Source organism: Lepus europaeus, chromosome 8, assembly GCF_033115175.1.
Source record: "Lepus europaeus isolate LE1 chromosome 8, mLepTim1.pri, whole genome shotgun sequence".
Classification (NCBI taxonomy): domain Eukaryota; kingdom Metazoa; phylum Chordata; class Mammalia; order Lagomorpha; family Leporidae; genus Lepus; species Lepus europaeus.
Window position 1 is genome coordinate 33,997,478 of NC_084834.1, and position 16,696 is coordinate 34,014,173.

A 16,696-nucleotide genomic window follows, 5' to 3' on the forward strand; every position below is an offset into this window, starting at 1 on the left:
CAGTGAGAGAGAGACAGAGAGAAAGGTCTTCCTTTGCCATTGGTTCACCCTCCAATGGCCGCCGCGGTAGGCGCGCTGCGGCCAGCGCACCGCGCTGATCCGATGGTAGGAGCCAGGTGCTTCTCCTGGTCTCCCATGGGGTGCAGGGCCCAAGGACTTGGGCCATCCTCCACTGCACTCCCTGGCCACAGCAGAGAGCTGGCCTGGAAGAGGGGCAACCGGGACAGGATCGGTGCCCCGACCGGGACTAGAACCCGGTGTGCCGGCGCCGCAAGGCGGAGGATTAGCCTAGTGAGCCGCGGCGCCGGCCCAGAATTGTTCTTTCAAGCTGCACTATTCTGTAACTCCACACATTCAGCAACTAGTGTCTGTGCCCTCCTCTTACCAGTAAGCAAGCGCAGGTGTTCATTCCTATCGAAATGCTAACAAAGTTATTCCTTTTCTTTCAGGCAATAAAAGAGAAAAATTTGTCTAAAATGCTTCTTATTGGTCAGCTATCATTACTCAATTGTTGAGGGAATGACGTTGAAAGCACGTTTTATCAAATACATTTTAGGACATTTATATATCTATTTCCTCATGGTGTTGACTTAAGTAGCTATTAAAAGAAATTGTATCAAAGCAGCTATATCTGAAGAATTAAAACAGGCTATTGGCAAGAGTGCAAGTGGCATAGTGGGTCTCAAATCAATTTGGCAGCCAATCAGGTTTTTCTAAGGGTACAAACACAACAGAACTTGCTCAGATGGAACTCGGGCAAAGTGTGTGCCAGTTTTGGAAATCATCTCAAGGCCTTTGTTCCTGTACACATTGTGCTTCCTTTAATGTTAGAAATGCTCAGGTTCTGATAATAGCTTCGAGCTTTATAGAAGCAAGGCAGGGAGTTGTATAGACGAAGGTTGACACCATGGTCTAACTTGGGACAAATTTTAATATTATTGTCAGTGTATAAATCTTACTCTGTAAACTTAATGTTTTTATTTCTGGAGTTTCAGCTTTTACTTCTTCATATCAAAATGCTTATGAAATGTTTCTTTCCTGTAAGAAATAGCTGTTGCAAAAGAAGCAGATCTACCTGGTTACTACAGGATTAAAGGTGTTTGGATAAAGTTAAGGAGCTACCAGATCATGGTAGAAAAGAGAATTACAGGCATCAGGAACAGTAGATACAAAGGCCCTGAGGGAGGAACGCAACTAATAGGCTCACGGAGCAGCAAGGATGCCACCATAGCTAGAAGGGAGGAGATGAAAACAGGGAGATGTGGTGAAAGACAATGGCAAATGTCTGCAAGAAATGTGATGCAGGCCTGAGGTCAGGTTGTAGCTGTGGCAATAATGAGAACCAGTCAGATTCTAAACATATTTGAAGGATTTACTCCTGATATTCATTGGGTGGGAAGTGAGAAACTGGGAGGAATCAAGAGCATATTCCCAGAGTTTTTTTCCGGACACCAGCAAGTACCACGCTGCACTGACTTGTACCACAGTTGATGTAGCTAGTTTTCTAGAAACTAATATTTTAGATCATTTCTGGACTTTCTCTAGTATAAATGATTCTGCAAAGAATTTTTTAAAAAGGTTCAACGCTTATCTGAAAGGGCTCTCCCTCCTGAAGCATTTTCTTGTTTTAAAACCAAAATGTTGCACATATTTTTCATATGAATTTAAAAATATTGTCCACGCTTCTGACTTTTTAAAAGTAAAAGCTATACAGTGCCAGTTGTTAGAGATGTTACATCCTGCTGTAGGGTCTTGGCTATAATTTTTTATAAATTGCTACATTTTCTTACCCTTAAAGCTTTCTGGTTCCAGCCCTTCTCTGCCAAAGGCAATGTCAAGATGTGATAAGGGCTGTGCAGGGAGGAGTGGCTTGTTGGTCAAGCACCTGCTTATCTGAGCCACTCTGGGACACAAGGTGGGGTCCTCTGATGCAGAGCTTGCAGTGCGCGCTCTTTTCCTGTGCCATCCTCTCCACGACTGACAGTGACCTTCCCCAGTGAGAATGTGGCTCAAGTTCTTTAGTCTTTCCACTTCCCTAAGGATAAAGCTCAAGTTCTATAACAGGGCCCACGATGCTGGGTGTTCTCTGCTTCTTCAGCCTTTCCCCCTGCCTTTTCACCCATTTCTCTATTCCTCTCCCTCTCAATCTCCCACTGTAGCTACGCAGACCTTGCAATGCCCCCAACCTGACCTGTACCTCAAAATGGTTGATGACCCCCAGAGGAGTAGAAAATAACATGAAAGCTCAGGGGAGGATACCTACAGCACAATCATGCAGCAGAATACTATGCAGCCAAGGAAATATGAGCAGAGAACATTTGACAACCCAGGAATGTATGTAGTATATTAAACAAGAAACTCATCTTCTAAATATTACTACAGATTCAGACACATTTAATTATAATGATCCCACATTTAGATATACTAGCTGAAAGTTCAGATGGCTATACACCAGAATGTGTCTAGTGTTTAACATTGGATAGTTTGAATATAGATGAAATTTGTATAGTTCTTTGAGCTTTCTTGTGTTTCATAAATTATCTTTGTTGAATCCATATTACTGTTTTACAAAAAAGGATTTATTTTATTTACTTGAAAGTCAGAGTTACAAAGTGGAGGGAAGGAAAAGAGAGAGAGATTGATCTTCCAACTGCTGGTTTACTCAGCAAATGGCCACATGAGCTGGGTTTGGGCCAGGCAAAAGCCAGGAGACAAGAGCTACATCCAGGTCTCCATGTGGCTGCCAGGTCCCAAGGACTTGGATCATCTTCCATTGCTTTCCAAGCACATTAGAAGTGGATCAGAAGTGGAGCAGCTGAGATACAAGCAATGCCCATATGGGATGTTGGCACTGTAGGCAGTGGATGAATCACTGAGCCACAGTGTGCACCATATCTATATTACTTTTGCAACAGAAAATCGTGCCTCGTTTGTAAAGCTTATGAATGTAAATGTATAAAATTAATTTTAAAATAAACTATTGTTCAATTATAAAAATGACTTGTACTTCATTTAGTGAGATTTGAAAAGACAGTGCTAGAACTCACATTCTGTCTTCAGGTTACCATAGTTATATATTTACACCAGAGTAGACAGTAACTAAAACCTGCTACATCACTTGGTTCACTGTATCCTGGCCAGTCATCCTGGACTGGAGCCAACATTCCATGCAATTCCATTACAATGCTGCAATGCTGCTATTGAATGAATGAAAAGAAATATGATGGGGCTGGCATTGTGACCCAACGGGTTAATGCCCTGGCCTGAAGCGCCGGCATCCCATATGGCCGCCGGTTCTAGTCCCGGCTGTTCTACTTTCAATCCAGCTCTCTGCTATGGCCTGGGAGAGCAGTAGAAGATGACCCAAGTCCTTGGGCCCCTGCATGTGTATGGGAGACCTGGAAGAAGCTCCAGGCTTCTGGCTTCGGATCAGCGCAGCTCCGACCATTGCTGCCAATTGGGGAGTGAATAACCAGATGGAAGAACTCTCAATCAATCTCTCTCTCTCTCTCTCTCTCTCTCTCTCTGCCTCTCCTCTCTCTGTATAACTCTGGCTTTCAATAAATAAAAATAAATTTAAAAAAAAAGAAATATGAGCAGGGAACTTGAGAAAAGATTCACCCTTCAGGGATCTTGGAGAAAGTAGAATTGATGGTGTTTTATTTTTGTTTTAGTTTCTATTGGGTAAATAGGTTTGTTCATCAGAGACGGTGACAGGCAGGTCTAGCCAGAACTTTAGTCCTTGTGCAGTCTAATGAGTTTCCATCTGTCTTTATCTCAGACGATTTCCCAAGTGCAGCTCCAAGTTACCCTTTCATAAGAATGAGAATAGTAATAGCTGATATGTGCACCACACTGATTGTGTGCCTCGCACTCTATTGTATGACCTGACAGGCTCAGGTGCATGCACACACACCCAGGCATGTCTGTAACAAACCCAGTCCTCACAGTGACTGAGGTGGGTGTGGTCTATAAGTCCTTGTGATGTAGAGTTCTGGAGCTGCCACTGGGAGGGATGTGGGGTAAGTTTGTCTTTGTGTATGCTTCGTGGTCCACTCAGTCACCTCATCCCTGATCCCTCTCTCAACTTAAGCTTTTACATGTCATGTTCCACAGTGCCTGGGATACCCTACAAGGCTCATAATGAAACAGAAAGTAGAAATGGCGATGGTTCTGAAGAAAAGCCAGGTTTGTTTTTATTTTTGTATGGTTCCTCTGGAGTCCCTTTTGAACACCACTGTATTGAATGGGACCTGCCATTGCAGGGACACTGTGACAAACAAGAAATGGAAGCTGAGTTGACAGTCCCTACTGCAGGACAATTCTCACTTCTGAGCTATCTCACAGAAATAATCCTATGGTTAAGGAAAACAAAACAATCTAAGGGAGCACAGAAGGAATGAATGAAAGGGGGACCTGATGAAGGGATCCCATAATGCAGTGATGGATGAGGAGGACCAGTGGGAAAATCCAGATGGGCTCAGGGCTGGGCTGGTCCTGTCCCACTACTGACCCAGGGATGAACTCCTTGTCTTAATTTCAAAGTGGGACCAGTAATCCTTGCCTTGCAGTGTTTCTCTAAAGATTGAGTAGGAAGATGCACGCATGAGTGCTAACTCAGAGCCTGACATAGCATCAGTCCCTCATAGATGATATCTGTAAGCCAAGCTGTGTGCTGAGATCAGCATGGTCAGAGAGTGTTCACGTCCTCTCATTATTTTTCTAGGGAGAAGATGGCTTTACAGTGGATAGGGTGGGGTCTTCTCTATGTGGGGTTCAAGAAGGATACCCCAGATTTAAAATACAACCTGAAAGAAGACTTAGAGAGACCACAGGACCACAAGCTAATAGAACATTGTGCAAATGCACAGAGACCCACGGAGGCAATGGGTTTTAAGTAGAACAAAAGCCAAGGGAGGGAAATTGGGATGAAATTAGGGAAATTAGAATTAATTATTAAGCTCCTGGGTCCAGTTAGACAACTTCACTTTCAAATGATTTCCAAGTGAAGCCAACCTGATGGTGTGATACTGGAAAGCACTGAAGGGCTACATGCCCCAAATCCTGTAAATGATGACTGCATGGTGGGGCATTGCACTGAGCATTTACATGTGTGACCTAATTTCATCCTCATGAGAACCCATAGCAAGTCCGGGGCACCCTCATGACTGAAACTCCACCTGTTTTTCCCAAGCCCTTTAAATATAGGTACTTCCAAAAATTCATAGAAAATAGAATTAAAATATGGGTTTAGTTTGATTCAAAAATTTTTTAAATCCATGCCTAGTTTTTTCATTGTATTTATTTTCATGAACTTTTTGAGGACTCCTCATCCTAACTACAGGCATTGTCTATATGTTACGGTATGTACTTGTGGTTGATCCTGTGAGGTTGCCTGCCCTGACCATGCAATTGCTTGAGAGGGCATGGCGCATTGTGTCCCCTGGGAGAGACCCCCTAGCATGGCTGCTGGCAGGCAGCGGGAGCCCTGGGCACATTTCTCCCCACCCCCCAGCAACCAGGTAAACTGCTTCCAGGTGTGGCCAGGCCGCCTGGAAAGCCACCCTAGCTCCGTGATTTTCAAGCTGATTGGGCAAGCATAGCAGTGCCAATATCATTTCAACCTATGGAATTAGTATTGCCCTCAATTAGTTAGGCTCCCTCTGCCTGCCCTCTGCTTGGTGGTTAATAAAGCGGACATGTTCACAGAAGCCTGGTGCTTCTTGTGGAAGAACACCATCGCCCTACTCTCCCCGGTGGTGCAGGCCGTGCAGGATGAGCCCATATGTACTAATCACATGTACCCACTGCAACTAATTACGAACCACAACATTGGTCATTTACTAGAGTATATACTAATCATATATGAACTATAATCATTGAGTGTCAAGCTCTGTTGATCTTTATCTCTAACTCCTAGAGAATGACAAAACATAACTAAGTCCTTGGCCTTATTATATAATATAGTGTGATATGAAATTTATGCTAATTAAATTCAAGAACACTATGTGGCCCTAGTATTAAGAGGGCTTTGAGATGTAAAATGGCATGTGCAGACAAAGAGAGAGAGAAATCTAAGATGTGGACTGAGGAGGGAGGTGAGCTCAGGTGGAACATGAAGGCAACCACCCTAGAGACTTCTACAGAGAGGAAAATTGGGGGGACAACTGGCAGAAGCTTGAAGGAGGCACAATAAGGTTTACATTCACACAGTAGCTCTGGCATAAATCTGGAACGAGACAGCCATCAACCCTTCTTTGTGTTGGGCTGGAGTCTGTGTGGCGTGATGGGGAACCTGTCTCCTTTCTTTTGACTGTTTTGACATTTTAAAAAAATTCACTGCTTCTGGTAGAAGTCAAATAATGATTCTTCCAATATTTTCTCATTCCTTTCCCCTTAGTTAATGAGATGTTTGCCAATTTCTCACACATGAACAATTGTTGGGTAATTAAAAGTAGATTCCTAGAATTGCTGCTGGTAAGACTAACACTTTGCTTCATAATTTTTCCTAGCTAAATGTGGAAAATTGACCAATAACTCTCAAATTTGGTTGAAAAGTGAAAACCTCTAAACAGTCTAATTGAAAAATGACTTTTTTAGATTTACCTATATATTCTGATTTGTTTTGAAATTTTATCTTTCAGCAACAAGACAACAATATAATCATGCTTTGTCAGAACCAGGTATGCTAATATTTATTATGGAATTATAATCATTCCACCTTAAATATGAATTGTTATTTAAATGCCTAGGAACATAGGGAGTGTCTATTTTTAAAAATGATTTATTTATTTATTCACCTAGTTATTTATTTGAAAGGCACAGTGATAGAGAATGTGAGGGAGAGACAGAAAAAGAGATTTATCTTCTAGTCCATTCTCCAAATGCTCACAGTAGAGAGGGTTGGAACAGTCTAATGCCAGGAGCCAGAAACTCCATCCTAGTCTCCCATGAGAGGGCAGGGACACAGGTACTTGAGCTATCTTCTGCTGCCTTCCCAGATACCCTAGCAGGAAGCTGGATCAGAAACAGGAGAGCTGGAACTCATTCTGTGCCAAATTGTCTGCCCTGAGAGTGACAATTTTAAAAGAGAATTGCTAATTTTTGTCACATCAGATTGTAAAATTTGCATTTCTTTTTTTTCTTTTTTTTTTTAAGATTTTATTTGAGAGAGTTACAGACAATGAAAGGGAGAGACAGAGAGAAACGTCTTTCTTCCGTTGGTTCACTCCCCAAATGGCTGCAATGTCTGGAGCTGCGCCGATCCAAAGCCAGGAGCCAGGAGCTTCTTCCAAGGCTCCCATGTGGGTGCAGATGCCCAAGGACTTGGACTATCTTGTACTGCCTTCCCAGGCCATAGCAGAGAGCTGGATTGGAAGTGGTGCAGATTTGACTCAAAGCAGTGCTCACATGCGATACTAGCATTGCAGGCAGCGGCTTTACCTGCTACGCCACAGAGCCAGCCCTGCATTTCTTATTTTCTAAACATTTTGGAAACAATGATATGTTATTTGATAATAATTTTTCTCTTAAGTTAGTTTTTTTTTAGCTTTCTAATTGATCATAAGTACTTTAGAAAGCTCTTCAAAGCTTATAAAACAGTTTCCTTCATTCCTACTGTACAGAAATCTAGGAGCTTACAATCATCTAAGTAGTTGATATCATGTTTTAAAAAATTAATGCATACCACTCACATCTCAATTCTGACTCACTTATGGCCACAGGTTACCACTTTGGGGATATCACCACAACCTCCCCTGTAACTGGGAATGTCACTCCTCTCACTTAGATGCCACTGTAGATCTGGCTTTAGTTACTTATGTGCCCAGCTACTATTCTCCCTTTCTAACTCTTCACAGTTGGTCTGTGTCCATATCTCACACAGGGAAAGAATGAATTGTAGGACTGCATTGCTGTCTCATACATTAAAACTAAATGCTTAAGAAGGCTTGGCAATATCAGAGAGAGGAAAGGCTACTTTTAAAAAACTATTTAGGGGCTAGAATTGTGGTACAGTGCATAAAACCACCACTTGCGACAATCACATCCCAAAGGGGCACTGGTACATATCCCTGCTGCTCCACTCTCAGATCCAGTTCCTTGCTAATGCACCTGGGAAAGCAGCAGAAGATGGGTCAAGTGTTTGGGCCCCTGCTACTAATGTGGAAGACCTGGGTGAAGTTTCTGGCTTCTGCCTGGCCCAGAGCTGGCCACTGGGGCCATCTGGGAAGTGAACCAGCAGATGGAAGATTCTTTCTTTCTCTCTCCCTCCTCTCTATAAATCTGATTTTCAAAATAAATAATCTTTTTAAAAAAGGTATTTATTTATTATTGTCAATAGTATGACTGACAAATTAGCACATAAATGTGCTGTTTACCTGTATATCTAATCCTAGTTTCTATTTACTTCACTTGAAATCACCACACAAAATTGTGTGTATGGGGGAGTTCCTCTAACTTAATTGATTTAAATTGCTTCATTTCCAGATATGAAAAATAATTTTAGTGCCTATATTAGTGACTGTGCATATGAATACTGCAGAAGGAACATAAGCATAGAATATAGGTGACCAGGATTATTCTCACAATTGTACCCTGGTTGTCCAACCTAGATTAAGTACCTTAACCTCATTTACTCATTTATAAACTGGTAGCACCAGTTTTTCTGCCAAACTTCTGATCCTACAATTCATCTGGTACCCTGTTATACATTAAGATATTATTTTATTTCATAATGTTCAAACTAGAAGAATTTGTGATTTTCTCATATCAAAGTAGAAGTTCACATAGCTCTTATGTTTAAACATATAAACAATACTAGACACAGAAATGGAACTTTCAGCTCTGGGTTCTGTGCTGGAGTAGTTGTGAAGCTTGGGACAAAAAAAAATTGTCACTCAAAGTTCCAGTTTCCCACAAATTACTATGAAAAAACAATTTTTGAGTAGAAAATTAGACAGAAATAAACAATATTAATGTATTTTCTAGGAAAAGGCAAGGTTGTAGTGTCTTTAGATCATCTGCTTATTTTTCAGTTGTTATGTGGTAATTTATTTCACAGGTTTTAAATTCCTTTCTCTCTTTTTCTGTCACAGTGATAATACCTATTATTTTTGGGGTGATTGCTGGTATCGTTGGAGTTATCCTCCTTATTTCTTATTGTATTAGCCTACTGACAAAGGTGAGAATTCAGTTTTTAATTTTTCTGTCAGTATTAATGTGAACTATGCTGGGAATGTTTATTGCTCTGAGCTCAATAAAACTCAAAGAGAAAGAAAAGTGTATAAAACTCTAGCTTTCTCAACTGGACACATAGAAGGCACTGAATTACATTAACAGAATTTTTTTTCTTTTACATTTTTCTAATTTAAGGGAATTTCCAGATAGAAATCTATGTCCTGTTTTCCCAATGAAAGATTTTCCAAAGTTCTAACACAATTTAGTGTAATGTAATGAACATAGATGAAATAGCCAAATTTCTACTTACAACCTCGGAATATGAAGAAAATAAATAAAAGGCTGCATACTCAAAAAAAAATTTCTACTTACAGTATTTATTGAATGTGTGGACAAGAATATTTAAAATAATATGACATATTTACATATGTGTACAACTTTTGATTTTTTCCATTCTTACATTTCCTGAAAAAAATATTCTAATTTCACTCTTGAATTCGCAGAATAGTTTTTATCACTAAAACTGTTTTTAAATCCACATGACACAGCTTTCTAAAGCACATGGCTTTACTCTAAGAATCTTCTAATGTGTTTAAAATTCATCATGTGTTTGTGTATTTGTGGTGCTGCCACTGGCTCTGCAATCCTACATTCTAATACTTGGTCATGTAAGATTGGTACAGGTGCATTTTCATTTGTTCATTACTCTTAGTCTCTTGACCATAACCTCTATATCTGTTTTTTAAAATAATCTAGAAGGGTACCAACATTGTGATGGTTTAACCATAACAAGAAGGAGTAAATCCACATGATTTGTATTCCTCCTTTCTTTTTTAACTCCATCTGTCAGGTGACTTCTACAATTGCTCAAACCTATGACTGGTATTTATCATTCCACATAGATGTGTAATCAGAGTTATAACTTCAATTATTTGTTAGCTAGGGAAACTGCTTTACTTGAGAACGCCTGGTGCTGTATGAGAGATTTTGTAAGGACTTGAATATAGGTTGTGTTCTCTTGCCTGAAGTATAAATATTCAAGAAAACTCATCTCCTTATGTTTGAGTGTATATGTCAGATGGAGTTGTGTTCTCTCTTGGGCAATGTTCTAAGACCTGAAAAAGTCAAAGAAAAAAATAGTTGACAATTTTGGAGAATTTCCTTTATATGTACAAAAGAATTTGGTCATGGTCAACACAAGTGAAAGATCACACCCTCTTTACTTTTATTTCTACTTTTGCTATTCATTTCTGGAAGAGAAATATCTCACTTTATGAGGTAATATTTCACCTTTTAAAATACCAAATAATATTCATAAATGCCAATACAGTTTAAATCAATATTTATAAATATTATGAAAGAGGAACTTATTACAAAATTTTCAAAGTGAATTTCAATGAAAAGAAAAGAAATATAAAAAGATATTTTAATCTGAAGCATTTTAATTTTAATGTCTGAAGTTTAGAAAATTGTAGTATTAATATTTTTTTATTCATAGAAAAACTTATTTGACATACAACTTTCCTTCTCACAGGGTGCAAACGTGCCTTTAAATTCTGTTGAAGCAGAAATTCCAGGTTAGTGTTAATATTTGTATTGTTTTTTGTCTTTGGGGAAGAGAAAGAAATTAGTTGGGGAAAAGGGTAACTGATTAAGATTCATTTATATTCTATTTTATCAATGTTATTTCTATACGATTGTCTTTTTTAAAAAATAGGAAAGATTTATTTATTCAAAAGGCAGAGTTAGAGAGAGAGAGAGAGAGAGAGCTTGTATCCTCTGATTTATACCCCCAAATGGTCACAATGGCTGGGGTGCACCAGGCTGAAGCCAAGAGCCAATAACTTCTTCCAGATCTCTCATGTGGATGGCAAGGGCCCATATGGGATGCTGGCATCTTGGGCGGCAGCTTTACCTGCTACACCACAATGTTGGCCCCAAGATTGGTTTTTTAAAATGTATTTGATACATTTTAATATTTGATATTTTAGTATTTGATACATGGTGATATCCTCTGTTAGGCACAAAATACCTAAAAAAGAAGAAGCATCAGAGGAAGTAGTAGAAAAGTGAAAACCAAGTGTATTTCATAGTTCCCAAGCCACAGAGTTAACATGTGTGGGATATCCTGCAGTGGGTATAGTATAATAACCTCAGATGTGGATCCTGACCTTGAATCAAATCCATGATCCAACATTTATTGGCTGTAATCTCAAACAAGATACTGAGTCTGTTTTAATATGGAGATAATGTTGACCTCAGCCTCAAGGAATTTACTGAGAATTAAATGAGCTAAAGCATTGAAAATAGTTCTTGGCTACAGCAAGTGTTCACGCTTGTTAGCTGTTGGAAGTCTCGTAGGCTCCATTCCCAATGACCCGCCGCACACTGTCCAGTTATTTGCCCCCTGCTTTCACTTCCACTCCCAGGTAGATAACAACATGTGGAAGATCATAGGTGCATGTTGCTCCCCCAGAACAGTACTGATCCACATGTTTTTAAAGAAAAGCATTTATTTCTAACACTGAATAAAACAGTTTTTACATTTTAGAAAATTCAGATGTTAGTCTTGTCTTGGGAAAAAAATATAAACACTGAACAGTGATGACAGCCTGCACACAAGCATGAGAGTAATTTATTAGAGCTGAGTAGTGGGGCCGGTGCTATGGCACAGTGGGTTAAATCCCAGGCCTTTAGTACCAGCTTCCCATATGTGCACTGGTGAGAGTCCCGGCTGCTCCATTTCCAACCCAGCTCCCTACTAATGTGCCTGGGAAAGCAGTGGAGGATGGCTCAAGTCCTTGGGCCGCTGCACCCACATGGGAGACCTGGAAGAAACTCCTGGATCCTGGCTCCAAATTGGCTCAGCTCTAGCCGTTGTGGCCATCTGGGGAGTGAACCAGCAGATGGAAGATCGCTCTCTGTCTCTACCTCCCTCTGTAACTGTCTTTCAAATAAATAAAATAAATCTTTTAAAAAATATCTGAGTAGTGCCTGCTGCCTCTACTGCTTGTCTAAATATATAGCCAATTGAATTATTTCATTCATTTTGGCCCCTGCATAAACTCGTTAGGAGAATGTATAGTTCCCAGTAAACTGCTTGAAGCATAACTCTCATGGGATGTCTATTTTGGGAGATGTCCACCAGGAACAAGTTTATGTAATGACTTTTAATGTTCAAACAAAAAGGATCTGTTTCTCCTTGTGCAATAGCAGCAGAAAATTTTCCCATTACCAAAAATAATGGTGGATCTGTGGTCCTAGAAAGTCTCAGATTCCAGTCTTAACTCTGGACCAAGCATCTATCTTTAAAGAATTTGCTAGCCTTTCTAAACTTGGCAACCATATGAAATAGAGAGTTTTTAAGGTCTACAACATTTACACATTTAACTTGCAGGAATTGCTACATCATATAATCCTTTGTGTTCTTAAATTTCTTAGTTTTAGGATGTCCTTACTATGTAAAATGAATTATTATTTAGCCATAATTATCATCCAGAAGGATTAGACCTAATCTGCAAACACTTAAATCAACAAAATTTTTAGTCCTATACCAGGTTCATTTCATTTACTAAACTTACCTTGGCAGACTTGCAACTGGAACAATATCTGTAAAGTATTCATTTAATCTAACTCTGCCTCAATAAAAAATGTTTTGAAGCAGTTTTTTTCTAAAAGATTTGTTTTATTTATTTGAAAGGCAGAGTTAGAGGGAGAGAGAGTTGACCATCATCTGCTGCTTTCCCAGGCACATGAGCAGGGAGCTGAATCTGAAGTGGAGCAGCCAGGACTCAAGCATGTGCCCATATAGGATGCAGGCGGCAGCCCAACCCTTTACATCACAACACAAGCTCCCAATACAGTTTTTTTAAATGGAGGAACTACCACCTAAACTCGTTTTTTTGTTACCTGAATTTCTGTACAGTGTTAGCTACTTATTAATTCTGGTGAAAAAATTATCATTTTATCATTTCCTCTGACTTTTTTTTTCATATAATCTTGAGCTTCTTTGTGAGTTGTGCACAACATTTGGTGACAGTTTAACACCCTATCATGTAATAAAATATACTTGTAATTTAGTTAAATGCAAGTATTTCTGCAAGACTTACTGTGGATTGGGCCTGGCATTTAAATTAAGTCTATCAGCATGGACCTCTATCCTCTGGAAACCTAGGGTCTAATAAAGGAAACAGAATGGGGTCACAATGGTGAGCATATTAGTGAATACATAGTAATGGTGCATACTTATGGGGTACTGTATGAGAATTCAATGCATATATACAATGTGTATTGATCAAATCAAGATAATTAACATTTCTATCTACTTAAACAATCATTTCTTTGTGTTGTGAACCTTCAAATTCCTCTCTATTTCATTTTAAAATATATAATAAATTATAGTCACCCAGCTGTGCTATATAACCCTAGAATTTGTTCCTCCTACATTACTGTAATTTTGCACCCTTATCTGATCTCCTAGCCTCAATTCCCCTTACTCTTACAAGGCTCTAATGACTATTCTTCTACACTCTACTTCCATGAGATAAAGTTTTTAACTTGTGTAAAATGCGAACATGTGGTATTTGTTTCTGCACCTGGCTTATTTGCAATGAACAAGTTCTAAGCTAGTGGAGGCCACAGCATCCAATAGGGACTGAGACAGGTGGCCAAGACTTCAAGAATTAAAATCACATGGGATCAATCTTAAAGGACAGATGGACGTTACACAGGGTAAAGCAGACCTAACAGAAGGGCAATGTAGACAAATGCCTAGAAGATGATAAAATATGGCACACCCCCAAAACTGCATGTATTTCCACATTGGCAGGATTAATGCTCTGGTTGTCTCTCTATCTCAAATGTATGGGAAAGGCAGATGAACCAAATTTTAGACTCATTTGATTTCCCTATATTTGTGCAAATGAAGTTATTAACCATATCTTAGTAAGTTAATGAAATGGGTTATAAAATCTGACCCCATCTCACAAGAAATATCAGAAAACACAGAACTGTTAAAAATGCTTTAGCTCTACTTTATAGACTATAGCTGTAAAAGAATTTACAAGCTAAAGTCATAAGACGGTAGAGTGACTGTGTTATTTCAACAAGAACTAAAGATGTTAGGGAATAATTATGAATTGCTTTAACCTCCTTGAAACTGCACATGATTTGCGCTTGGTGAGAAATGAGAATGAGTGAATCTGAGTCATCTACCAGCCATGGAAGAACGTTTGGGATGCCCACTTCCTGTGCTACCCAAAGAGAAAACACCAGATGATGCTCTGCTTCCACAGAAGCCAAGGCTCCCCCCAGCCCTTCCCTGGCTCTCTGGGAGCAGCATGAATCCAGCTTTCCAACCAAGAAGGCTAAGAGGTCTCATGGGGTTTGATCTGCTCGTGTCCTCCATTCCAGTACTAGAATCTGAGAGGAATTTAGAGTAAGTTTCTATGAAGAGTTGTCCTTGAAGAGAACAAAAAGGAAAAAAAAATGATTCCTAAAAGAGATCTGACAGACTTGGGAGCTTACCTAAATTCCAACCTGCAGATGTAATTCTAATCAGTTATTTGTTGTTTGCACACTATATTCTGCCCCTATACAAGTTCTCTGTTAGCTTCTCATTTAGAAACTAGGAGCACAGCAATTATATCTGTTCCTTGCCTAAGGCTTTTAGAATTGATTTTCTTGAAAAAAAAAAAATCTGTATCTTTCTTTACATAAAACTCCAGCAGAGCTAATCTCTAAGGACCTTCATTTCATTTTCTATCAATTATGTTCAAGAGTAGCTCTGTGGGAATGGCAAAGCCTGAGATTTATTTTGTGCAATAATTTCTTGCTGTTTTTACATATAATTATATCACATTGTATTTCTTTTCCCATTTTAACCCTACAGGAAATTAATCAATGGAAATCTGCTCATGCAGTCAAAGTTTTGGAAAAACTCAAAGGAGACATGACTTCAGTGAAGTGAAAAATGAACATATGAATTGGACATTTTAGTATCATGTAGCTCCTAACTTGTACAATTTTAGAATGCAGCTTTTACATCACAACTCCCAGTGACTCAAACATGAAAAAAATCTCCAGTCATTAATATTTCAAGATAAAAAAATTTTCTTGCATGTTTTTGTGTTATTGTAAATTTTATAATCAAATTATTGGAAATTCAGGCCCAAAATTTTGCTGGAATTCATTCTTATTCTATACTATTGTTTTTAATCATGGCACTATCAAGTGAAGGGCTTGTAACACCTTTTCACTGTTTAAATAAATTCAGGGGATACTGAAGTCCTGTCACTCATTCTCTTAGTTGTTGAACAGGCAAGATGTGGTTTTACACTAATGATAATATTCTGTTCACACTAATAAAACTTGTGCTTGGAAATGCCATTATATATATAGTCACAGTCATTATTTAGTGCACAAGTCAATACAAAGTGTTATTCCCATTTAAAAGTGATATGTAACATATATACAAATGACCTACTTAAAATAACTTGTGTGAAAGTGGAACATTAACTCCCTCAGTGCACTGACTGATACATTTTGTTTCACTGAAAAAGTTATTAATGTAAGTGGTCAGAGTGTACTGAGAAAGAAAAGAATCAATTCCTTTTTTTGGAACACAAATTTGACTCTGAATGTAACAAAATGTGTAAACTTGACATGGAGGTCAATATTTGAATAGGTCACTTTGTATTCTCAACTGAATTCTTTAACCCATCAGTTTCAGTTCTCTCATTAATAAAACTTTGGAAATTGTTTTAAGTTATCTAAAAGAAATTTCTAGATATTAGACTGAGTTCTTGTGGATATCCAGCTGTCACTCATTTATAGTGAAACAAAAAATAAATAAAAATAAGAAATACAGTCCTGTAATAGTCTATTTCCAAATTAATAAAATTCCATACTTGATGTGATAATTAAGTGAATAGGATGTGGGCCTAACAACTTTAATTTTTAAATACATTTTAAAAATTTTAAATCTTAAACTACCTTGGGCCATCTTCCATTGCTTTCCCAGACCATAACAGAGAGCTGGATTGAAAGTGAGCAGCTGGGACTCGAACCGGCACACATATGGATGCCAGCACTGCAGGCGGCAGCCTTACCCACTACACCACAGCACCGGCCCCCCATGCTGAATTTCTTAAAACTGAAGGCTAGGGTGGGAGGGGTGGTGAAGCTGATTAGACAATTTTACTCTTCTGTGCTGAGTGTTTTTGTGAATGTGTGTGTGTGCGTGTGTTTGTGTGAACAAAGGGTCTACACTAGAGAGACAATGAATGCAGAAAGGTGAGGGTCTTATGAAGACAGAACATGGAGAGCAAAGGTATAGTGAAGGCGGTATTTCAGTCATCATGGAACAGCCTCTGGCTTATTTGAAGTATTCATCCTATCAATGTAGCATGCCTCTTCAAAGAAGCTCCTATGAATCAAATGCCATTCAAATAAAAACAAATAAAAATGCTGCCCCAACTAATGCATCGGCCTGTTGTTGCATCATATCAGTCCTAGTGTA

At 38.9% G+C, this 16,696-nt stretch overlaps 1 protein-coding gene across 1 annotated transcript in view; it reads left to right on the forward strand.

Annotated features, from left to right (window-relative positions):
- Positions 1-15,457, forward strand: part of GYPA (glycophorin A (MNS blood group)) — a 34,287-nt gene extending 18,830 nt beyond the window's left edge. The window contains exons 3-6 of the mRNA XM_062199068.1: positions 6,645-6,683; positions 9,096-9,181; positions 10,712-10,754; positions 15,068-15,457. Of these exons, the coding sequence (XP_062055052.1) occupies positions 6,645-6,683; positions 9,096-9,181; positions 10,712-10,754; positions 15,068-15,075 (176 nt within the window). The 3' untranslated portion in view covers positions 15,076-15,457. The remainder of the gene's footprint in view (positions 1-6,644; positions 6,684-9,095; positions 9,182-10,711; positions 10,755-15,067) is intronic.
- The last annotated feature ends 1,239 nt before the right edge of the window (positions 15,458-16,696 follow it).